General features: G+C 41.7%; 1 protein-coding gene across 1 annotated transcript in view; it reads right to left on the reverse strand.

The window, feature by feature from the left end:
- Positions 1-1,553: 1,553 nt before the first annotated feature.
- TAF3 (TATA-box binding protein associated factor 3) overlaps positions 1,554-22,268 on the reverse strand; it is a 117,627-nt gene continuing 96,912 nt past the window's right edge. The window contains exons 5-7 of the mRNA XM_027679575.1: positions 8,491-8,746; positions 4,432-4,538; positions 1,554-3,685 (exon numbers count right to left, since the gene is read on the reverse strand). Of these exons, the coding sequence (XP_027535376.1) occupies positions 3,571-3,685; positions 4,432-4,538; positions 8,491-8,746 (478 nt within the window). The 3' untranslated portion in view covers positions 1,554-3,570. The remainder of the gene's footprint in view (positions 3,686-4,431; positions 4,539-8,490; positions 8,747-22,268) is intronic.

Below are 22,268 nucleotides of genomic sequence, written 5' to 3' on the forward strand. Positions count from 1 at the left end.
AGTTGCGGAGCATAAAGATCCTCACTGTACTTAGCTGCGGACACCTTCAGAAGAGAAACACCTTGTCAAGCAGAGAAATGATGCTTTGAGCACGACATACAGCCCTGAAGGAAGATTATCTTGGGAAAAGTGCATTCCCATTACTCTGGGGATGGATGCTATGCATTTGTATCTCTGTCCTCCAACAGAAACCAGTAGTCAAGATGGTTTCTTCCATTTCTGAGCTTTGTGCTTACTGTCTTGATATCAACTTCATGCTTTCTTCCTGGGTGCAAAATTCATTAACACGTTGCAGTTTTGCCTAACAAATAACACACTTCGCAGCCAGTACCCAGCAATGCCACTTTCTCCAGTAACCCGCAGGCACAGGCTGCCCTAAAGGAGGATTTATGGGATAAAAAGGATAAAGGAACTCTCCTGGTTTCACAGTAAATGGAGCTGCTCCCCAGCCCCAATGCCGGTCGCACCAGTGGGCAGCTCCTGGGCTGCTGTAAACTGACACAGCTCCAACTGGCTCCAGATAAAAATCTGGCCCCAGAGTAATGGCAGGAATCAACAAGATTTTCTCACAGAATAGTTTTTATGCTCTTTTCTGGAATATTTACTACCGGTCCTCATTGTCCTGCTTAAATCCACTAAGCCCGGTGCACCCGTAAAGGGGGAAAATTGTACCTGCCTTCTGTTTATACTGCAGCAGATGGTGAGTTGTCTCCTCACTGAAAGCTCTTTAATTCTTTACTTTCTCAACTTTACACCAGTTCTGCTCCAACCACCCATTGAAATGCATGTTTTCCAGAGGCAGAACTGATGTTCCTCTTGATGAAGCTGCACTCCAAAGCAGGAAAACCACTCAGAGGCTCCGATGCTCTCCCATGACATCCGTTGAGCAAGCCAACCTGCAGCCCACCTGCCACACCCTGTTCCCATGGACGGCAGTGTCCAAAACCCAAATCATAAGATGATTCTGAAGAACACAGATCCCAACCATAAAATCAAGCAGCGAATCAAGGGAGCAGCCCTAACTGCTCCCTAACTCCCCATAAACTAAGCTTATTGAAGAAACCCAACCTGTGAAGTTACAGCAGCAAATAGGAAGGTCTGGGGAAGGAGTTGGGCTTGCTCAGCGTTGGGGCTGTAAAGAAGGTCCGTGCCACACAGCTGCTCAGGGGGTAACTATTTTTGGAAGCTGATTATTCGTTTATACCCCTGATTCCTGAAACACACCAGCGCAAGTGAAAGGGGAGGCAGGCTCAGCACCAAGCCCGGCTTCAAACCGGTGACCCGGAGGTGAAGGGCCCCTTCTCCTGTTACTAATCCCCTCAGCCACACAAGCCTCCTGAAAATGATGCTTTGGTTTTATTGCCACAGGGGTCATTTATAAAATCATAAAACCCAGAGTAAGAAACCAGCCCAGTGGCAGCAAGGTCCAGCATGCACAGAAATAGCTCATCCAAACAGCCATCTTCGGCCCTCCCATGGCATCCTGAGTGATTCAGTTGACTAAATGTGAGCAGTTCTGATTCATGGAGAGGAGGAGGAAATGGATAAACAACTTACCAAAAGCTAATTCTTTATTATTGCAACCAGAAATGACCAAAGATGGTGTATTTTGTATGTCTGCACATTTACATGTGGAAAAAACCAAGAAATCAGGTTTGCAACAGCCAACAATTCAAAATAAAATAAAATAAAAAGTCAAACCCAGTAACTTTCTTGACTGGTAATTAGCAGGGACAGAATATAAACGAGGTGGCATCGAACAAAGCAGGTAACAGTGCACTTTTAATAAACCAATTTCATCCATATCTCCACTGATTTGCAATTTAACAGTTCTACCAGCAAAGCCTCATTTCCCTAACTGGACTGGTACTTTTATAAACATGACTAATTCATTCTCATTAATATCAATTGGGATGCATTTAAAAAATAACTCTTAATATCTGCACAATAGGTTAAAGGGCTATATTCTCCAACATCAGATGTTCCTACTGCATGGCTTAAAGTAGAAATATCCCCAAATTAAGCAATGAAATTTAAAATTGACTAGAAAACAAAAGGCCTAAATTTTTTTTTCAAGATTTATTCCTGTTTAGCTCTGAGATCCATTGCACTACAATATCTAATACTGACTTTCATTTTTTTTTTATCTGCAATTTTCCCCCACATTTTCAAAGGGGAATGTGACTTGTATTCACTTTACTGGTCTTTCCAAGGGAGATACACAGAGCAGAGGAACACATCTACATCTCCTCCACCTAAACACGATCCCAATCCTTTTGGCAAACTCACTACTACTTGTTAAAAAAAAAAAAGGAGAAAAAAGAAAAAAAAGCTCAGTTCCAGCTACAGATTAACACGCCGTAGCTGCCACCAGAAGGGCAGAGCCCCCCTGGCCTAAGCTCCCAATTCAGAAGGCATTTAAGCACATGTATAACCAAGTGTGGGAACAGGCTCCTTGAAGGCAATAGGATTACTCACTTCTTAAGAAGTTACCACATGTTTAAGTATCTGAATCGAGGCCTAATTACGGTGCTGGCCGTCTCCTCGTGCACGCACTGCTGGGGCAGGGCTTGCCAATCCCTCACAGCCATGAGGACAGGGCCTGTGTCACACGGGCTTTTAGTAGCTGCTAGGTTTGTATTCTCGGGGCAAATGACAACAAAAATCCTCAAGCCCTACAAAATAATTAAAAAAAAAATTACTTTATAAATATCAGGTATTTACACATGTGAAAATCTTTTAATGGGAGAAGTGTTTTTACACACCGATGAAATGTACAAGCCATGAAAAGGTACGTTGACAAAGACTAAGAAAAAAACAAAACAAACAAAAAAATACCAACCAAAAATCAAAGTATAAAATATATTACAGGTCCACCAAAAGAAATTCACACGGAAGAAAAAAATTGACATAATAGAAATTTTTTTTTTTAAAAATAGAAGATATATCACAAAAGCTTGAACATGTTTATTTCATGTTAGTACTAAAAATCAAGGAAAAAAGCTTCATATATTCTCGTCACAAAAATATTTACCAGCCACTTTTTATTTCCACATTATGATTATCTGGCTCAGCAGGAGTCGAGGCTGAACTGTATCCAGACTACAGAAATCATTCCAGAAGGTTGTCTCAGTTTACAACTTACTGCAATTTACATTTTCTCCTCCTCTCAGCACCTTCCTGCAAAGGTTCAAGAGGGCTTAATAGCAAATCGAGAAGGAATAGGACAGATATCTGTATTTACAACATTCATCCGTGTTGCTGCCGAGCCACAGGAGCGGGAGCGGCACCAGGAACCACCCAAGTCTTCACAGCGCTCCGTGCAAATTCCCCTTGGGAAGGGAAACAACAGCATGAGAATGTGCCAAAATCCAATCCCCTGGGCTCGGATGGTCCGTGGAACCCAACAGCCCCTGAACGAGGGCATCTCCTCGCCCCGGATTCGCTCCAGAGACACAACCCCAACAGCCGGTGACAGAGGGGGACACGAGCAGGATGGATCCCTCCCGCAGCCGAGTCAGGGCAGGAGGTGCCGCGGCGACTGCATGACTTCAGTCCGCTGTGGTGTCTTCAGTGCGCCCTGTGCTTCCTCTTCTTGTGTTTTTTATCCTTCCTTTTGTTGGCACACTTGGAGCAGAACCATTGCATCTCTTCTGGGGGTGCTGCAGTCAGCCCAACGCAAGGCCTGTGGGCAGGAAAATATCGTATCAGCTCGGTGGAGTAACGTTACTTCTATTTCTTACCCCCCCAAAAATACAACTTTTCAGTGGGAGACAGGCCTATTAATATAGCAGTTATATTATCATTCTCTTAATGAATGTAATGATCTAACAGAAACCTAAAAACTCTTGCTTTGAAACAAATAAAAAAATCAAAAGGATACTCAGATAAAAAATGTTATTTTAATAGAAAATATGAGTGCACTTTCAGGTGTAATAGACTAGATTTAAAATAATTTCAAATGCTTCTTTAACACATCTGCAAAAAACCTTATGATTTTATGCAGGTTTTTTTAAAAAAACGCCTAAAAAGTGATTAATTCCCCCGAACCCTTTTATAGGAGCTGACATTTATATTACTGTTCATACAATGCTTCATAATTTGAACTGTCTATCTGTATACACTGTGCTCATAATCCTGTAGTTCTCACAAAATTACCAGAATCAGCAATATTTCCCAGCAGTTTCAAAAACAACCGTTATCACCAACACCCATTAATTAAAAAGTAACTCTCCTTCACAGCTTAAAATCTGCTTTTTCAAATTTCAGAGCAACAGAGATAAAAATATCTCCCAGATTATTAAATTGGACACAGTAAAGCTATTTAAATATTCCCAACGTCACGAACTATTAAAAAAAAAAAAGGTTTTTTAATAATATAGCCCCAATCTGCCAGGGACTGGCAGAGTAGGATGGATGAGAGGAACTTACCAGTGATACCAATCATCGCAGTCATCACAACCTATCATTGGACTGCCATCATCTGGCTTGTTACAGCCAGGACAGATCCAGATCTGGTTACCCCACTCGTCTCGGATCTGGTGCAAAGAAAAGCAAAGTTAGCTGGTTTTCAGGGCTAAGCAGGCAGGAAAATTGACATTAAAATAACAAAATAAAAGGTTTCTTGCTTATCTGACTAAGCCATTCAGCAGCCAGCGCTGCTATTTATGAGTTCTGTGATCATGAGAGCTCGGCGTTGTGTCGTAATTGATTTTCCTGCACTGTACATGACGACAAAATCATGTATTTTTCTGTGTTGTCCTGTAAACCAGTAAAGCCAGTTACACCACCCGACCTAAGCATGGGCATTCACACACAGCAGCCAGGGCTTAAGGACACAATTCCTTCTCTGTCTATACTTTTAAAATTCGACCCTGTTAATGGCAAGCAGGAGCCACGGCAGCCTCCTGCGTAAGATAACAGTCTTATATGCATGTAAAATATACAGCGCCGTGTGTATATATTGCTGCATTACTTATTAGCCAAAGTCTTCAACTCCAACGAGCTGATAAGATCAGGATATAAAAAAAGTTGTTACTGAGTAACTTTCCATTCCCCTTATGACATTTATGTCACAGTACAATTTACTAAAGGGTAAATGAAACAAGAAAGGCAGATCATTTACAGTGCGAGGCAGCTGCTCACCGGGTTTATCATATTCGGAGCTTTATGCATTTTTTTAATGTTTATATCCCCCTAGACCCCATTGTTTGTATTTTTAAACTTCCAGTGGTTTCTTGAACAGCTCTTTGGTAAAAACATACACGCAAAATGTCACAAAATCCACCTAAAGGAGTGCAATTAACAACACAAAGTACAAAATGTCTGGGGTATTACCCTGACTCCATCATTCCTTTATGAAGATTTGCACATTATCGCTGAATCTCAAAAACAGAAACTGTTTTGTTCTCAGCTTTTGTGCATTTACACATATCTCAGGCAATAACTTTTTCCTATCTGCACAGCTTATAAAAGTGATATTAAAAAGTAGCAGATGAAAAGCCCCAAATGTTCTTAGTAAAAAAAAAAAAAAAGAGCCACTACACGGTGGTCTGTACATCTTACACCACTTCCTGAAAAATCAATAGGAATGTACCAGAGCTGCAACCAACACATCACTCTTCTCTGACTTCTCTTAAAGCCTTGAATGTTTTTGTGGTTTAAAACTCGAAAGTACAAGGCCCAGGAATACTAAGCAGGAAAGAATCCCCATCCCAACAGCGATACGGAGTAGGCAACGTCATAAAACGAACTCGATTTCTGAGCTGATTGATTGCAATAATCATTCCTATCTAGCATCTAATCTCACATCTCCAAAGTCATTTTAAGTTGGTAAAGAAGCATCTGCTCCTCAGGTGAAGTGTCTGGGCTCTGTGTGAAGAGATCCGGAGGTATTGTAGTGGGATAACCCTGCTGGGGAGGGAGGGGATGCTGCGCCACGGTGCTGTAGAAAAGGAGTGCTGTGGGATGTTGGGCTGAGGGCAACGGCCTTTTACAACCTGCTTGAACAACCTGGTTGCACCCACATCATCCCCCAGGCATGGGCACCCCATTTCTGGTGCTGCCTGTTTCGGGCACTGGCCATGCCAGGTGTAGGCAGAGCTGTTTGACATTGCCACATTAGAAAACAGACACCCTAACTTTTCAAAACTTAGTTTTTCAGCATTTTTTTCCCCCTGCAGAATGCCTGTCTCAGGCTCTCAGGGGCTGGAGAGGGGCAGGGTGGTCTATAATCACCAAAACCTCTGCCTGTTTGTTAAACAAAAACTTGGGCTACTGAACGAGGATACTAAAAATATTGCATAACTTCTCGTTCCTTAATGAGCCAAGGGTTGTGGAAGGAGGGACAAGATGGGATTGCTGAAGGCTGTGTCGGTACAAACCCCTGAGAGCTCATGAGCAGAGCACACGTACTGATCCTACACAGAGATCCCACAGCATTTCCTTTTTTTTTTTAAACTATAAAATCACCCTCCTGTCCTCCCCTGCAGAAGGGAGTTGTGCACTTTTGTAACACTGGCTCCACTTTTATCTCTACAAAGAGTTTTCCCGTGTGACCTGGGGAAAACCACGTCAACATTCTGTGTCCTGGGTTCCCTTCGTACAGGAGGCTAATCGTTACTAATTATTTTCTTCTTCTCCAACCTCTCCCTCAGCATTTTGACCTAAAAATGTCTCACATCAAGGTGTGTCTCTGCCTGTGCGCGTTGTGGGATCCTAATGTAGTAAAGCCTTGGTTTCAACTATAATGTTGTAAAACATTATTTTTCACAAGGGCATGTAGTGATAGGACAAGGGAAAATGGCCTTAATTTGAAGGAAAATAGGTTTAGATTAAACATTAGGAAAAAATTTTTACTTATAAGGGTGGTGAGGCACTGGCACAGGTTACCTAGAGACATTGCGGATTTTCCATCCCTGGAAGTGTTCAAGGCCAGGTTGGATGGGGTTTTGAGCGACCTGGTCTAGTGGAAGGTGTTCCTGCCCATGGCAAGTGGGTTAGAACTGGATGATCTTTAAGGTCCCTTCCAACCCAAACCATTCTGTGATTAAATGGTCCTACGAAAAGAAAGAAATAACCTGGAGCCTCCATGTCCTCTAAATTCTCCATAAGGTGCTAAGAGTGTTACCACTAGAGGTACCCAGGCAAAGTTGTAGGTTTTCCTTCTTTAAACTAACATAATCTCTTAAATTATTTCTTTTCATGCTTACTGAAGAAAATGGGATGTAGTGAAGTATTTAGGAAATGTTTCTCTTTTAGAGTAAATTTCCAAGTTTCTGGGAACTGTTGCAACATTTAAGAGTGACACTGGGTTTACACCTGAGATACCAAAGGTGAGGATTTGTATCCTGCACCCTAAAGATATGCACAGCCTATGTGACATCGTCCAGTGCTGTAACTAACTCGGGAGTGAAATGGAGCAGCTGTTTAAATAGAGATCAGCAACATGATACAGCAGTTTAAGTCCAGCAGGGAAAAGCACCTTTTCCAGCAGAGTAGATTTACACTAGGAATTGTTATAAAAACAGGAATAAAAAAAAATCATCTGTAAGTTGCAATTAAAGCTCAGACAGCTGTAATAAAAACAAGTTTTAGGTGTTTTAAATGGTGAGATTTTTAAACTGCTACCCACTGCAGCCAAGCAAGGTGTCACCAATCAAGCTGGAATTCAGCCAGGACATTGGAGGGTGACACTGCTACAGTTGTGAATGGTTACTGCTGCTCTTCCAGGACCAGGAATGCTCAGGACTTCATTTTACCTACCATCTAAAGCAGAAACTCGCAGCAGCACAGCAATCCAAGTCCTACCCAGAGGTATACCCACATTCTTTTAGGCAATGTAGTTCCTACACCATGCGAGATGGGAGACTTTTCCAAAAGAATGAAGAATGCCACCAGACTGAGGACAAGTACAGAGCATGTGTCAAACACACTAATGAAATGTAGACTAATGAACTATCTACAGACTTCTGAGATGTACAAACGTTTGCAATTTCTGTATGTTGAGGAAACCAGGAAAGAGATTAGTGGACTCTACACATTTCAAATGAGGGCTAAGTCAAATTCTTGATGTTGTATGAGGGCTTTGTACTTTACCTGACTGACAGCAAAATCTATGGTGAGTTTGACATTTGAGGTTTCAATTCAGCACTTTTGAAAGCATCTATAAAAAACTTCCTCATCCAAAAATAAGTGCTCTAGCTCAGTTAGCAGAAAATACCAAGTGGGATATAAGTAGACGTGTTAGAAGAAACTTAAATATGGAACCAGGAGCAAATGAAAAAGTCAGTCCAAGCTGTAGTGTTTTAGTTAAGCTATTAACCCCTCAAAACATGTGCATGGAAACAAGGGCTGGATAAACAACTTAACAGAGAGCAACATCACAAGTTGAGGAACCATGAGCTTGAGATGAGTCACCCAGGAGCTCAACAATTCCAGAGATGAATGTCCCTGGTACCAGGACAGAAGACGGCAGTGTGTGTTACCTACCACGTACGTACTGACGGTCTCGGTCACCACGCTCCGAACTGGAGCTTTGGAGCCTCCGGCCGCCGACACAGCAGGAGAGGGCGGTGGGATCAGGACTGGAGAGACGGTGGCCTGTGGAGGAGGAGGAGCTGGAGCTGGAGGAGGGGTCACGTGAACAGGAGCTGGCACCGGTGACGGCACGGGCGGAGGTGTTTTGGGCCGGGTCACGGGAGCGGAAGGTTTGGCCTCTGGAGCTGGCACCACTTTGCTGATGACTCTGTGGGACCAAAAATGAGGATCATTAGAGTTGGTGGGTGAGAAAGCAAAGATCCATCACCCACTAGACAGAAAGGAAATCTAGTGCAGTTAATTCACATCACCTTGGAGTCACCAAAGAGGCTGTTTCAACCCAACACAAGGACTGCTGTCATTGCTACACCCATCCATTTACAGGACAAAGCACAGAGCCATGACCAAGTGAATGCCAGGACAGCCTGAACCACTCTGAGCCTCGCTGTCGTATAAATATTCTCTGTGGCTTTACTAAACCTTGTTTCGTTAAGTTTTATTACATTAGCCCAATTTGTGGGAAATATTAGAAAGGAAAGTTAATCAGCTGTGAACAGCACTGATTTTAATCTTCAAACTGAGAGACGATATCATCCTCTTAAGATCCTGCATTAGGGGGTTCTGCAAATATTTGCTAGTTTGGTATTTCTTTCCCCAAATGTTTATGAAATCAGCAGTGGATCTAGTCAGGACAAATAAATGACGCACACTATATACTCAGCAGATAAAATATTGCTACTTACTTGAGTAGCTGAAGTAGACAGGATGTAGCTCTAGTAAATACACAGTATAGAATAATCTTGCCCAGGAAGGGGGATACATAGAGGACCCAACGTTTATTAATGACTGTTGATACACAGTGTTATTGATGTGCATGCAATTTAACAGACAAGCCAGAAAAAGCCCTTACTATAAGGCTCTAGGTTAGAAGCATAAAGAGAAGGATGTTTTAGAAAACAGAACCAAAATAAAACCCCTCAAACAAAACACAGGATAGGTCTATTTGTTTTACCACATTTTGGTAAATCATTTAACTAATTTATTTATATTTGAATGGTAACTGTGGGAGTGCAATTGATTTGTGATGGGACGGTACAAAGAGGGTGTTTTAAAGAAAGGTTAGGCATTCCTGAGAGAAGGACTGCCTAAGGAAGCAAAAAATGGAGACATCAGTAGAAAAACCATGATGAAAATCAAATTGCAACAACTCCTGAGAACCAAGAATGTGCAGCTCCACCATCAATGGGAATTTTACGTTCAACTTTAGAGTTTATTGCAACTCTCTTATGGTACTCCAAAGGCAGTATCACAACACCAACTACAACGGGAGACATTGTCTGCATTTTAAGTCAATAATCCAAGCCATCATTTGAGAAAGGCTTGGAATTATACAGTATTTAATGCTTGGCTGAGATAATGGTGCTTTTTCTCCCAAGATATGCCACTTGCAGTACAAAATCAGAACTATGGCAAGTTATAGTAAAAACAGACTTAGGAAAAGGAAACCAAGGAATGGGTTTGGTATTCCTGCCTAACCTCCAGCTGCAGCATCACACCCACCTTCCAAGACCTACTAGGAGTGACCAGGGGAAGAAAACCAAAGTCAAGGAAGTTTAGAAACTTAGAGTGAAGCGGAATGTAAAAGGCATTAGATGATTTTCCATCAGCAACACTGAAGACATTCACACCACTCAATGTCCCATTGATTGCTTCAGGTACCTAATGTGGGAGCTCAGGCTCTTTATATGTGTCAGTAAGGTGCTAGACTGTGAGTCAAAGTGCAGGACTCCTAATTTATGTTGTCTGTGACTTGCAGAAGGAAGGAAGTCCTACTATCAGGCCATCCCGGGAGCAACCTACACATCAAAACCAGGCTCTTTCTCCTGTTAGTGGGGTACATCCAAAACCCCACTGTTATCTCCTACCAAGAAAGTTTTCTCTTTGGCTCACAATGTGTTTCTGGTTCAGTGAAAATCTCAGTGTGTGGCTCCTTGGGCTCCTGCCAGATTGGCCACCCCAACTCAGATGCTTCTGTGCCTTCCTCCTTCCACTGCTCCCACAGAGAGCCCTGGCTCCCAATATGAAAGCCCAAGACCTTGGCTGGTGCCAATACTCCCATGGTTTGCAAAGTCACCCTCATGGCTTGAGAGCCACCTCTCAGTAAACAAACTCTTAGCAATAATAAAAGTGAGGAAAGCAAAATATTGGCAGAGTAAAAGTCATTTGGATGGTTTCAAACATCATTACCCCTTCTTTCCCCGCCTCCCTCTTATACCTCCTGCAAGTAAACAAAGTCCTGCTATGAGTTCTTCAGGGAGTCAACCCTCCCCAAGTCTAGACTAAGAAATGTATTAGCTAATAGGATTTTAAACACAACTTTGCACACAGTGTAAACAGTTTGAAAGAAGTATTAGCTAATACAATTTGAATAAGACTGACCATGCCCAGCTAACATATGAAATTAAATTGCAGAGTTTCTTGATCCAAAGCCAGGTTCTTCTCCCTGCACAGGGTCTTCGAAGCCACTCTGCTAATAACTGCAGAAGCTGCAAGGAATACCACATGAAATCTTCCAAAACTACAAATATTCATTAGGGAGCGACACACACTCATTGATTGGCTGGTTTGCTTGGAGTGTGCAATTAGGACATGTTCAGTATATAGGGCAGCTTGTTTATCTTGATTTTAGAGCTCAGTTATCAAAACAGGAGATCGGCATTTTGGAGCACGCTTGGGCCTACCACTCCCTTGGGCTAATGAAGTTCAGAGACTTCAGACTCCAGAGTGGAGAAATGAATGGTTTTGTGCTACACCATTAGAGGAGATGGAGTAATCTCAGCGAGGGTGGTTTAGCCTGTCCTGGAGAAGGGGCTGCACACATGGCAATATGGAGGTGGGGAGAAATCAAAGGGAAATAGCAGTCCCACGACTAATAATTAATGTTACTTCAGACTTGGAGAGAAACCTGATATCAAAACACTATGTAAATGATGGCAAGATTTATGAGCTGCATTTTACAGACAGGAAAATTGAGGCATGGAGCACATTGCAAGTAGGCAGCACTCACTACGATCCTCCTGGTACCTAAATCCACTTTAAATCTCTGCTAGGATTTAAACTCTTTCTCTTGTTAGTGGGGTACATCCTAGAGAGCTTAAATCCTGCTAGGGATCTACCTTGGGACATCACCATACATTTATGGTTGCCTTCTTTCCCAAATGTGTTTTGATAAGCTTCAAAAATCATCACTAGGTCTGCACATACAATGCTATATAAGACAAACTTTCACCTCCTTCCCCACACCAACCCAAAACCTCTAAAACTGAGGCTGGGCGAGTATTTTTTGTAGAAATCAAACACAAATGAACATCAACCAACTACAACACACTCAAGAGTCCCGAGACAAGAACAGCACTTCTCTGCAGGCTGCTTGCCTGGAAATGTAGCACAAACATATTCTACACCGAGAGATAAAAAGCCAATTAAAAATTGGTTTTGAATCCAAATAGTTCCTCTGGAATAAAGGGGTGTGAGAAAACCTATGGAATACATGTGGTAATAAGAGACTCCATAAACCATAACTAAAGGTTACCACCCCCTTTGAAAAAAATCAACCCTGAATTAATGCAAACACTGGTTTACATTAATTGTAATCTGTATCTGGTTGTGTCCAACCTAAATTCACTTTGGGTTTCTTTTTAAATGCCAGCAGGAACTGTGCTGCTCACAGAACCTGAGCATATTGATCACTGAATGCACATATTGATTTGTCACAGAGTGCCCAGTAGTAGTCAAGAAAACATATCTAAACATAAAAAAAAGGAGAAAAGCCTAAGGGACATGAAATTTAAAGTGGAAGGACAGAAAGATAGAAAAATCCTCAAATACCATAATTACAATGAAGAATACTATTTTTCTGTGTTGGTTTTTTATAACCCCTTTGTTAAAGGGCAGAGCACGAAGCTTCCTGACAATGGCATTTTCAAGATATTTTAATTCCTCCCAATCTGCTCCAGTGCAAGCAGCACTCCAAGCCAATATGAGAACTTAATGATCTTTCATTGCCAGTTCTGCTCAACTACATCAAGGCTGAGCTGGGCCAAGCCCAAGGCAACACACAACAGGGTGAAATATCCAGGTCTCAGTTGAAGAGCCAGATCAGAGAATCACAGAATGGTTTGGGTTGGAAGGGACTTTAAGGACCACTCAGTTCCAACCCCCTGCCATGGGCAGGGACACCGTCCATTAGATCAGGTCGCTCAAACCCCCATCCAACCTGGCCTTGAACACTTCCAGGGATGGAGCATCCACAGCTTCTCTGGGCAGTGCCTCACCAACCTCGAGAGTACAGAATCAGTGCTTATCTACTGGTTCAAAACTGTGCCCAACACTATATTGATGAGAAGGAAGAAAAGCAAACTTCAGTGAAGTTTATTTGTTTCAAGAGTTTAACCTAATAACTCTACTCATAATGGTAGAGAGAATGAAAACCCGTTTTAGTCATCACTCCAGGGCAATCACCCCATTTACAGCTACATATCTGAACCCAAACAAGATGAAAACCAAGTATCTGCTTGCAGAAAAAGTGCAAATTCAACCAAGATCTGAAATGTCACGACAGGTCAGTTGGTTTATAATTGGCTCTACGTGGCATGAGCCGTAACATGCTACATCTGGAGCAAAATGAAGCTCCAAGGTGTGAAATGGTTTCCTATCTTTGGAAGTAATTTATTATTAGATTCCATTCTGATCCTTACGGCTGAAAGCCCCACTGACTGCTTCATAGAAACACAGGGAAAATACATGTGCATGGAAAGGAAATGGCTTTTCAAAAATAAGATATGAGCCACAGGGCTGAATGATTGCTATGGGTGATGAGCTCCAAAAAAATGCTGTATCAGTACCCTGAAAGGTGTAGTAAAAAAATCACAGTAATCTTTGTTTCTCAGAGGCAGAGCTCCAGGGAAGCTGTTTCTCTGCCCAAAGGAAAAAAAATATTTGAAAAGTCCTAATTCTTTTCTGAATCCATGACCCATTTTTAAGTAAGGAGCAGGAGCTAAAGGGGCCTTTGTAAGTAGGAAAAGGACACCATCAACTCCACTGACATAATTAAAACTAGTGCAATTCACTTGGATTATTAATCATCATATTATCTATTAGTTTTGATATTCCCTTCTTGATATAAATTCCTCAGTGCTAGAAAGTGGTGTAACTATTTCATTACTGAAAAATCTCACATCTGGAACTGAGCTTGTTGCACCAGAAAAAAACCTAAATACTCTAAGACCTATGGGTAAGAGTGTCAAAAACACCTCAGGGAATTAGGAAGATTTCCATATGGTTTAGATTCTTCACAGATTAGAGGTGATTTTGAAAATTTTATTCCAACCCTGAAGGAGAAACAGTGTAATTTAAGCTCTGTAATGTAGGCTAATTCCCATATTACTTTTAGAAAGGGAAATTTAGTTGCTATGTATTATGCCCTGCTGAATATTTTACTCTGTGCAAACAAGTCATGTCGGCAAACAGAAGCTCCACAAGTACTCGCTCTGACCAACTCACGAGTCTGAGTGCCAAAAAGCACCAAACCCCCAGCAGAGCCCCAAGCAATTCTGCAAGTGAAGACTTCAGCACTTAAACATCACCTGCCACGTGATATTCTTCTCTGTCAAGGAAAATTAACTTTGAGCACTTATTCCAACACCCATTTTTGTAGACACTGTCTCCCCCAGGTAAGCATGTTGACCTTCAGTGGTGCACATGGAGCTCCACAGCCTGTTCTCCATTTCAGTGGAGCTGGGGAGGAGGCTCAGCCTGGAGAAAAGGAGGTCAGGGGGGACCTTCTCACTCTCTACAACTCCCTGACAGGAGCTTGTAGCAAGATGGGCGTTGGTCTTTTCTCCAAAGTAACAAGGGAAAGGACAAGCAGAAATGGCCTCAAGTTGCACCAAGGAAGGTTTACATTGGATATTAGGGAAAATTTCTTCATGAAAAGGGTTGTGAAGCACTGGAACAGGTTGCCCAGGGGAAGTGGTGGAGTCACCTTCCCTGCAGGGATTTAAAAGACATGCAGATGTGGCACTTGGGGACAAGGTTTAGTGGTGGCCTTGGCAGTCTTGGGTTAATGGTTGGACTTTATGATCTCAAACGTCTTTTATAACCTAAATTATTCTATGATTCTGCAATTCTATCACTATGGCAAAGACCCACAAACACCTCTTCCTGGGCAAGTGAGTCTAGTGATCTCACAGGCACTGTGTCACTTAATCCCATTCACAAGTTTACTGAGCTTCATCTTAAAACCAGTTAATCTTTTTGTCCCCACCATCACCCTGTTCCAGGATCTCACTGCTCTGGTGTCACAGCAACCTTTTCTAATTTCCAGCCTACATTCATAGTCAATTAAGTCCCATTTGCTTTTGTGCCAACATCGTTCTTCAGCTTAAATTGCTTTCACCCTCCAAAATGTTTACTTGCCTGAGGTATTTGTAGCCAGCAATCATAACCCCTCTTCACATGCCAGACTAAACACACAAAGTTTCTCTCCTCTCCTAACACAGACTCCACTGTCTTCTCCCTAACAGTGCTCCAAGCCCTGCTCTGCACCTGCTCTTCCCAATTCACACAATCACAGAGTGGGTCAGGTTGGAGGAGACCTCAGTGGGTCATCTGGTCCAACCTCCCTGCTCAAGCAGAGGCATCCCAGAGCACACGACACAGGATTGTGTCCAGACAGTTCTTGAATATCTCCAGTGAGGGAGACTCCACATCCTCTGTGAGCAATCTGTTCCAGTGCTCGGTCACTGCACAGGAAGTAAGTTCTTCCTCATGTTCAAGTGGAATTTCCTGGGCATCAGTTTGTGCCCATTGCCTCCTGTCCTACTGCTGGGCACCACCGAGCAGAGCCTGGATCCATCCCCTCCCTTCGAATACTGACAGACATTGATGAGGTCCCCTCTCAGCTCTCTCTTCTCAAGGCTGAACAGGACCAACTCTTTCAGCCTAATTCATCCTTCCTGAACACAAGCTGCCTTAAAGAACTGAACACACTATCTCAGAAGAAGTATCCACAGGTTCTCATAGGACACTTCCCCTATCTCTGCTAAAATCTCTTGCAATGCATCCCATTGTCACACTTGTATCACGGTGGCAACTCTGTCATTCTGTGACCAACTAATGATCCCTCGCCCACTAAACACCTACTGTAGTGACACATGAATCAGCTCTTTGCTTCTGGCTGAAGCTTTTATCAGTACACTTCAAATGCAAAGCCTTAACTGCAATTTTTCATTTACTGAATTAAATATAATTTTTCCCTTCCGTTCAAGGGGATCCAGTTCTTTCCAGACAATCAGCAGATCCTCATTTGTATCGACACGGTCCTGTAACCTTACTGCCAACAAAAAGCATCAGTGTTCTACCTTCTTCTGTGACAAAATTTTAAATGAAATTATTAGATCAAACCAGTCGTATCCTGTATGAATAACTCCTTCCAAAATAACGGTGATCTTCTCTGTGCCTTCATTTCCATGGTCCTTCTTTCCTTCTTTTCCTGTTTGCTCAATATCCTTCACAACATTTAATTCACTTTGACTTCATCTCCACAATCTTCTGTCTTGGACACATTAAATTCTTTGCTAACAGTCCTTCTCTCCTAGAGATATGACGCTTACTCCCAACATTCCTTTGGAAGGAGCTACTCATACAATTCACTCTGTAATCATTTTGCTACAAGTGCCCCATTCCAACAGGCAGAAAACACCACTTTTGAATCCATTAGGTCTTCATTGAGCTGACATTTTGAGTTATCTCCTTCGGTTTACTCCTGAAATTGAATTGCAGGTTTTATACTGTTTATTTTCCCATTACTTTAAGTGAAACAGAGTTTGGACCTTGCTGAAACCATGACAGCCCCCACCCTCTGTACCTGTTACACCAGAGTATTTCTCCCAACAACCACAAGCACCTTTCTGTCGATGACTCCTAAATCTCCCTCCCATTCTTTCTCACCATTCTGGACTTACATCTCTGGATGGTTCACTGCCAGTCTGACAAAACAAAACTGAGCTGGTAGCGTGGCGTCTTGGTATCTTTCATCTCTTTTTTTTTTTCTTCTCTTATCATCAATAACAAACATCTCCAATGTGAAAACCACCTGGCATCATCCCCTTCTGCTGAGCTCTCAGCAGCAAAACCAGAAGCTGGTAAAACATGTTTATGTCAATGTGCTCTTTGCAAACTTTCTCTTATGTGTTCCCTGCAAACTGCCCTTTATTGTCATTTGTTTTGGGAACTGTTAGGGGATGCACTATCTAGAAGCTTGCCCATAAACCCACATCTACTCTCTCTGAAGGGAACTGGGGTAGTATATGAATTTTCCTAATTACCAGGAAATTATGCCAGCGTGGGTTTAGAAAGTCTCTAAAGCTGGAATTTTCAGCTTGTTACTGAGACATGTTTTCGAAAAAAGCAAGTAAGAGGGTCAGTCCTGAACTTGAAACTCTGTACAGCTAAAGATCAATTGCTCACAGGACAACTTCACTAAATTCAGGTAGGACCATCCGTTCTTTTGTGGCTACTTCTTTATGATCTTCTTGTTCATGTCCAGCTCCCAGGAACTATAACACAAATCCTTGGGTCTGTAGAGTTTCCTCACTTTTGCTGAAAAACTTCAATAAAAGAGTGAATAAAACGAAGTACCTCTGTGAAAGAGAAGAACAAATCAGCACCTTTGTCTTGCAGTCCTCTTCTGTGGAAAGTCTATTTTTTAAACAAATACCCATCTGCCTTTCTAATCTTTCACACATATTTGATCAGTTTCTGTTGTGCTTCAGAAGGGCAGTTGCTCATGGCCATTTACACAAGCAATTCCCTCATGTGTCTAAACCTGCCTGAAGTAATTTTTTTTTTAATTGCGGTATACAGTATACAATTTTTTTTTTTTTTACTCTTGAGCAATAAGCAGCAAAATCAAAGAATCTCACAGTAAGTTGTTTTGTTTTCTAATGACTCAAGCTTTTTTATGGATTCACTTTTGGAGTCATCACCCAATGTGGCCAGCAGCAAAATGAAAATAATTTGCCACAGCCTACTACCTACCATAAACAGGATGAATAATTAGTTGGGATGGCTTCAGTAATTAAAAAAAAAAGGAGGGGGGGAAGAAAAAAGCTAAGGAGTACATCTGAAGCTGTAAATTTAATTCACACTCAAGGAAGAAAAAGCTCTGCTAAATCACCTCTAGAAATATAAACAAAAATGATCATTTACTTGGTTTGGTAAAAGGGATATGGTATTCTTCACCTTTTTTTCATGTAAAAGCAGCAAGGGAGAGGCTGGGGAACCTCCACCAAGTGAAAGAGCCTTTTGGATGGATACAGGACCACACATGTGGATTTTACTGCAGGATTTGAACCAATATGTTACACTAAAAAAGAACAATTGGGAAAGGGATATGAATCATACTCGAGACAATATCTTCATTAAAATACATTCAGCATTTAAAAAGGCATCGAAAATCAGTCTTCCAGCTCCTACAATTTAAAAGACTACAAAACAGAAAAACGCTGGTATGTCTATAAATACACAAACAAAGATTGATGAAAGCTGTAAAGATCACTGGAATTCCTTCAGCACACCTTGGAGAGGAGCAAGATCATTTTTCATTACTCTGCCTCCTCACTTAGGTGGTCTGTCGATCATATCAAAAATGATTTCACCATTACACGCTCTTTTACAACGAAACCTGGATTGACACCCAGAGCATTAGCTCTGTCAACACACGGTGAACACGGTCCTTCCCTGCTGAAATAACTGGGAAGCCCATTAGTGCAGCAATAAACACAGACTTCCACTGCCCGGAACCCATTGTTTAATTCTCCCAAACAGTGGTTTACCCTTCTTCATTTTTCTCCCTGAAGTATCACTTTTTCCCCCCCTCCCTCCTCTTTAATTCCACAGTAAGTTCTCCTCCAGAGCTCTCTGTTGAATAAGCAGGGTAACACACACCGCCCACAGCTGTGTCCCACAATGGCCCCATGCTGTGCTTGCATTACGTCTTTCCAAGGATTTGGTCACGGTGCCTTAACTGCTCCAAACACTGCCTTTATTCATGGAAACGTGCGGAGGGAGGGGCTTCCAGCAGGATTCCTTTACCTGTTTCCCCACCACAAAACAGTGAAATAAATGGAATGGGTCACGAGCTACTTGGCTGGTAATGCAAACCTAGGGCTTGACAAGTCAATAAAAAGCCAATCCTTCCCTCCCCAGCCACACGCAGGGAGCCAAGGCTGGAGGCAAACAGTTTGGATGTGCCAGCACAGGGAGCCTAATGAACCCCATTATTCAGCTGTTGTGGGCAAACACTATGAAGACAGGAATCTAAATTGTCAAAGTCTGAGTAGCACTTAATAGCACCCAAAGTTCAGAAGTTTCTTCACACCCTCTGATTTACCTGTAGGAGAACAACCCTATTAAAAATTAAACCTCCTGAATATCGACCAAAGATGATACGGTAAAAATCAGATGCATTCTTGGAAACTACACATGGTAGAATTCTAGTTTAATTAAAACTGGCAGCAAAGTCGTGGAATCCAACTTTTCTCCACAACTCACACAGAGCTTGAGCTGTTTTTAAAAAAGCACATATTCACATTACAGCAGCAACTACAGATCCCCAGTGAGCTTTGGGGAACAACAAAAAGGTCCCTCCCTAATTTATTGTCTTCAACCAGATCAATAAAAAAGTATATTGATGTATTTGCTAATACCCTCTTCTTCTTCTTTCCACCCTTGGTGCCATGACCTTTTTGAAGTCTGATTGCGTTATATGTGTGTGTGGTTTTCCCACGAAAATTCAATCTCTGAAGAGTTTGCAACTCAACTCTTTGGTAGATTAAGCTTGTTGCAAACATAAGATCCATCATTAAGGCATCTGTTTTTTTGGAGAACATTACCCTGCGATACAACTTGGTGGTTCTCTGCATACTGCAGGTTAGATAATAAAATTTTACAGGATTTCAAAAAATATGAAGAACTGTTCTACTGCAATTCCGTTGCCCAACTGTGCTGCGCTTAAAATAACAAATTCTTGAGCAAATAGCACTGAAAGAGGGCAGGGTGAGGTTGGATATGGGGAAGAAATTCTTCCCTGTGAGGGTGGTGAGACACTGGCACAGGTTGCCCAGAGAAGCTGGAAGTGTCCGAGGACACGTTGGATGGGACTTGGAGCAACATGATATAGTGGAAGGTGTCCCTGCCCATGGCAAGGGGGTGGAACAAGAAGGTCTTTATGAACCCTTTGAACCCAAGCCATTATGTGATTCTGTCGTTCCAAAACCAAACCATGTCCATCTGTGCTTCTGGTAGCATTACAGCTTCAATGAGGAGATGTTCTCCAGCTGCATTTCCTTTCAGGCTTCCATTTTTTCAGACACAGGCTATCTTGACAACTTATTAAAATAATGTGCTATGAGCACCTTATTGTTTAGATCTTTGGTTTAGATGGAAAATCAAGAAACTTGGTGTAATAAACCAGGTCCCCCTGTCCTCTTAGCCCCAAACATATGCTTCTGGGTCCCTGACATTACACAGAGAGGTCACATCTATGGTCACAGAATAATTTCTCTACCTTCCCCCTTGGTTTTGAGATTCCCTACAGAGGATGTCAGCTGGCTGTGCTGGTGGCTTTTGTCATGGGAGTATCACATGAAAATAAGTTGGCCTTGGACTGATAATATCCTACCCAAGCAATACAAAGCTTTAGTGGAATCAATTAAATATCTGGATAACAAAATTTTTTCTATCCCTTAATCCTTTTAGGATTTTATTTCACAATCCACAGGTTATTTAATATACATTTTTATAGGCACATACCCATAGATATCTGAGTATGTGTGTGATTTGTTTTTGGAGAAAGTCAGTGTGTGATTTGCTTTTGGAGAAAGTCACATATCTGCTCATTTAAAAATATAGGAGACAAGGGGCAACTTCATTAGAGCAGCAGGTCAGGTTTACAAGTTAAATACTGTTAAAATACCTGTCTTTCCTCCTCTCCTGTCTGGTTTCCAGGTTTTCTGCTGATGGCAAAGCTATGATAAGAGTCTGGAGCAAAAATCTGAAATTTTAAGGTAAATCTGGAGACCTGATTTCACAAAAACCCCCATATTTCCTGCTTTTAAGGCACAGAAACACTGAAACAGCCTCCAGTGAGTGGCACTCTGCTTTGTGGTCTCGCATTAGTGTCAGCAGCCATGTTTGTTTTTTTTTAAATGTATTTAAATGTAGAATAAATGTATCTAAAGTACCAAAAATTACAGCCTGAACTTTGGCTGACTTTGGTCAGCTGTAGTAGTTGCTGGAATGTCAACACCTCATCAATAGATATGATTTAAAAAAACTTATGTGTATGAAAAATTATAGTGCTTAGGAAAAATAACTGGACAAAAAGAAACCACGATGCGGTTGAATAAAAGTATTAAATTCTACTCATCATTTGCAGTTCATTTAAAAGTTAAAAGTCTATATTAGCTGTATTTTTCGTTTTGTTTGTTTTGTTTTGAAAAAAAAGATAGCATCTCTAGTTCCTTCCTATACTAACTCAGTTAGCAATCTACCTTGATAACACTGGAATGGCAAAAAAAACCCAGTGAAAAACCCTTCCAACATATCATTCAAATCATATCTAAAAAGGTGGTCATAAATATTTTAGAACCCTAGCAAACCAATAAGAGCAAGGCCCATTAAGGATAAGATCTTTTACAACAAATTAAATAAAACAATTTATTGAAGCCTGGACTTGAGATAAACTAGATTTACTAGCTGACCTTTTATTCATTTAAAGAACAAAATTAGCTCTAATTGCATTAGAATGGAATCCAGTAAATTTCTTCTAATGTGGCATCCATGCAAGTATTGCTGTAATTGTTTACAACTAAGATGGAAATGCTTTGATAATAATCTACTTTCTTCTTGTTTTACTGTGCAGTTAAAACACTTGCAAAAAAACTCTTAAGCAGAACAGTTTTTCCAATATTGGTTTATCCATCCTCCAGCAATAGTACATTTTCATGTCTATTAACCCAACATTATTAGTAGCTGTTTCTTTTAACTGATGTGTGTTATAAGAACATTTGCACTCCAGACAAGCTCGAATGCAGGTATCACTTCGAATCTAGGAGAAATATGTATTTTAGTATTTCATGTTCAGAAACAAGATAGGAAGACACTTCTCTGCCACTGCCATCACTGCTTTGTATATTGGTACAGGCAGAGCAGCCAACAAGTGAAATCATAGAATCACAGAATGGTTTGGGTTGGAAGAGACCTTAAAGCCCACCCAGTTCCAATCCCCTGCCATGGCCAGGGACACCTTCCCCTAGACCAGGTTGCTCCAAGCCCTGTCCAACCTGGCCTTGAACAATTCCAGGGATGAGGCATCCATAACTCCTCTGGGCAACCTGTGCCAGCGTCTCAGCACCCTCACAGTAAAGAATTTCTTCCCAAGATTTAGTCTATCCATGCTATCTGTCAGTTCGAAGACACTCCCCCTTGTCCTGTCACTCCAGGCCCTTGACCAAAGTCCCTCTCCACTTCTCTTGGAGCCCCTTTAGGCACTGGAAGGTGTTCTAAGATCTCTCTGGAGTCTTTTCTTCTCCAGGTTGAGCAGCCCCAACAGCTCACTACACTGCAAAGGCATTTTCCTCACCACTGCTGTGTTATTTAGTCAACTT

This window comes from Neopelma chrysocephalum, unplaced genomic scaffold (genome assembly GCF_003984885.1).
Source record: "Neopelma chrysocephalum unplaced genomic scaffold, ASM398488v2 Primary Assembly neopelma1_45, whole genome shotgun sequence".
NCBI classification, from domain to species: domain Eukaryota; kingdom Metazoa; phylum Chordata; class Aves; order Passeriformes; family Pipridae; genus Neopelma; species Neopelma chrysocephalum.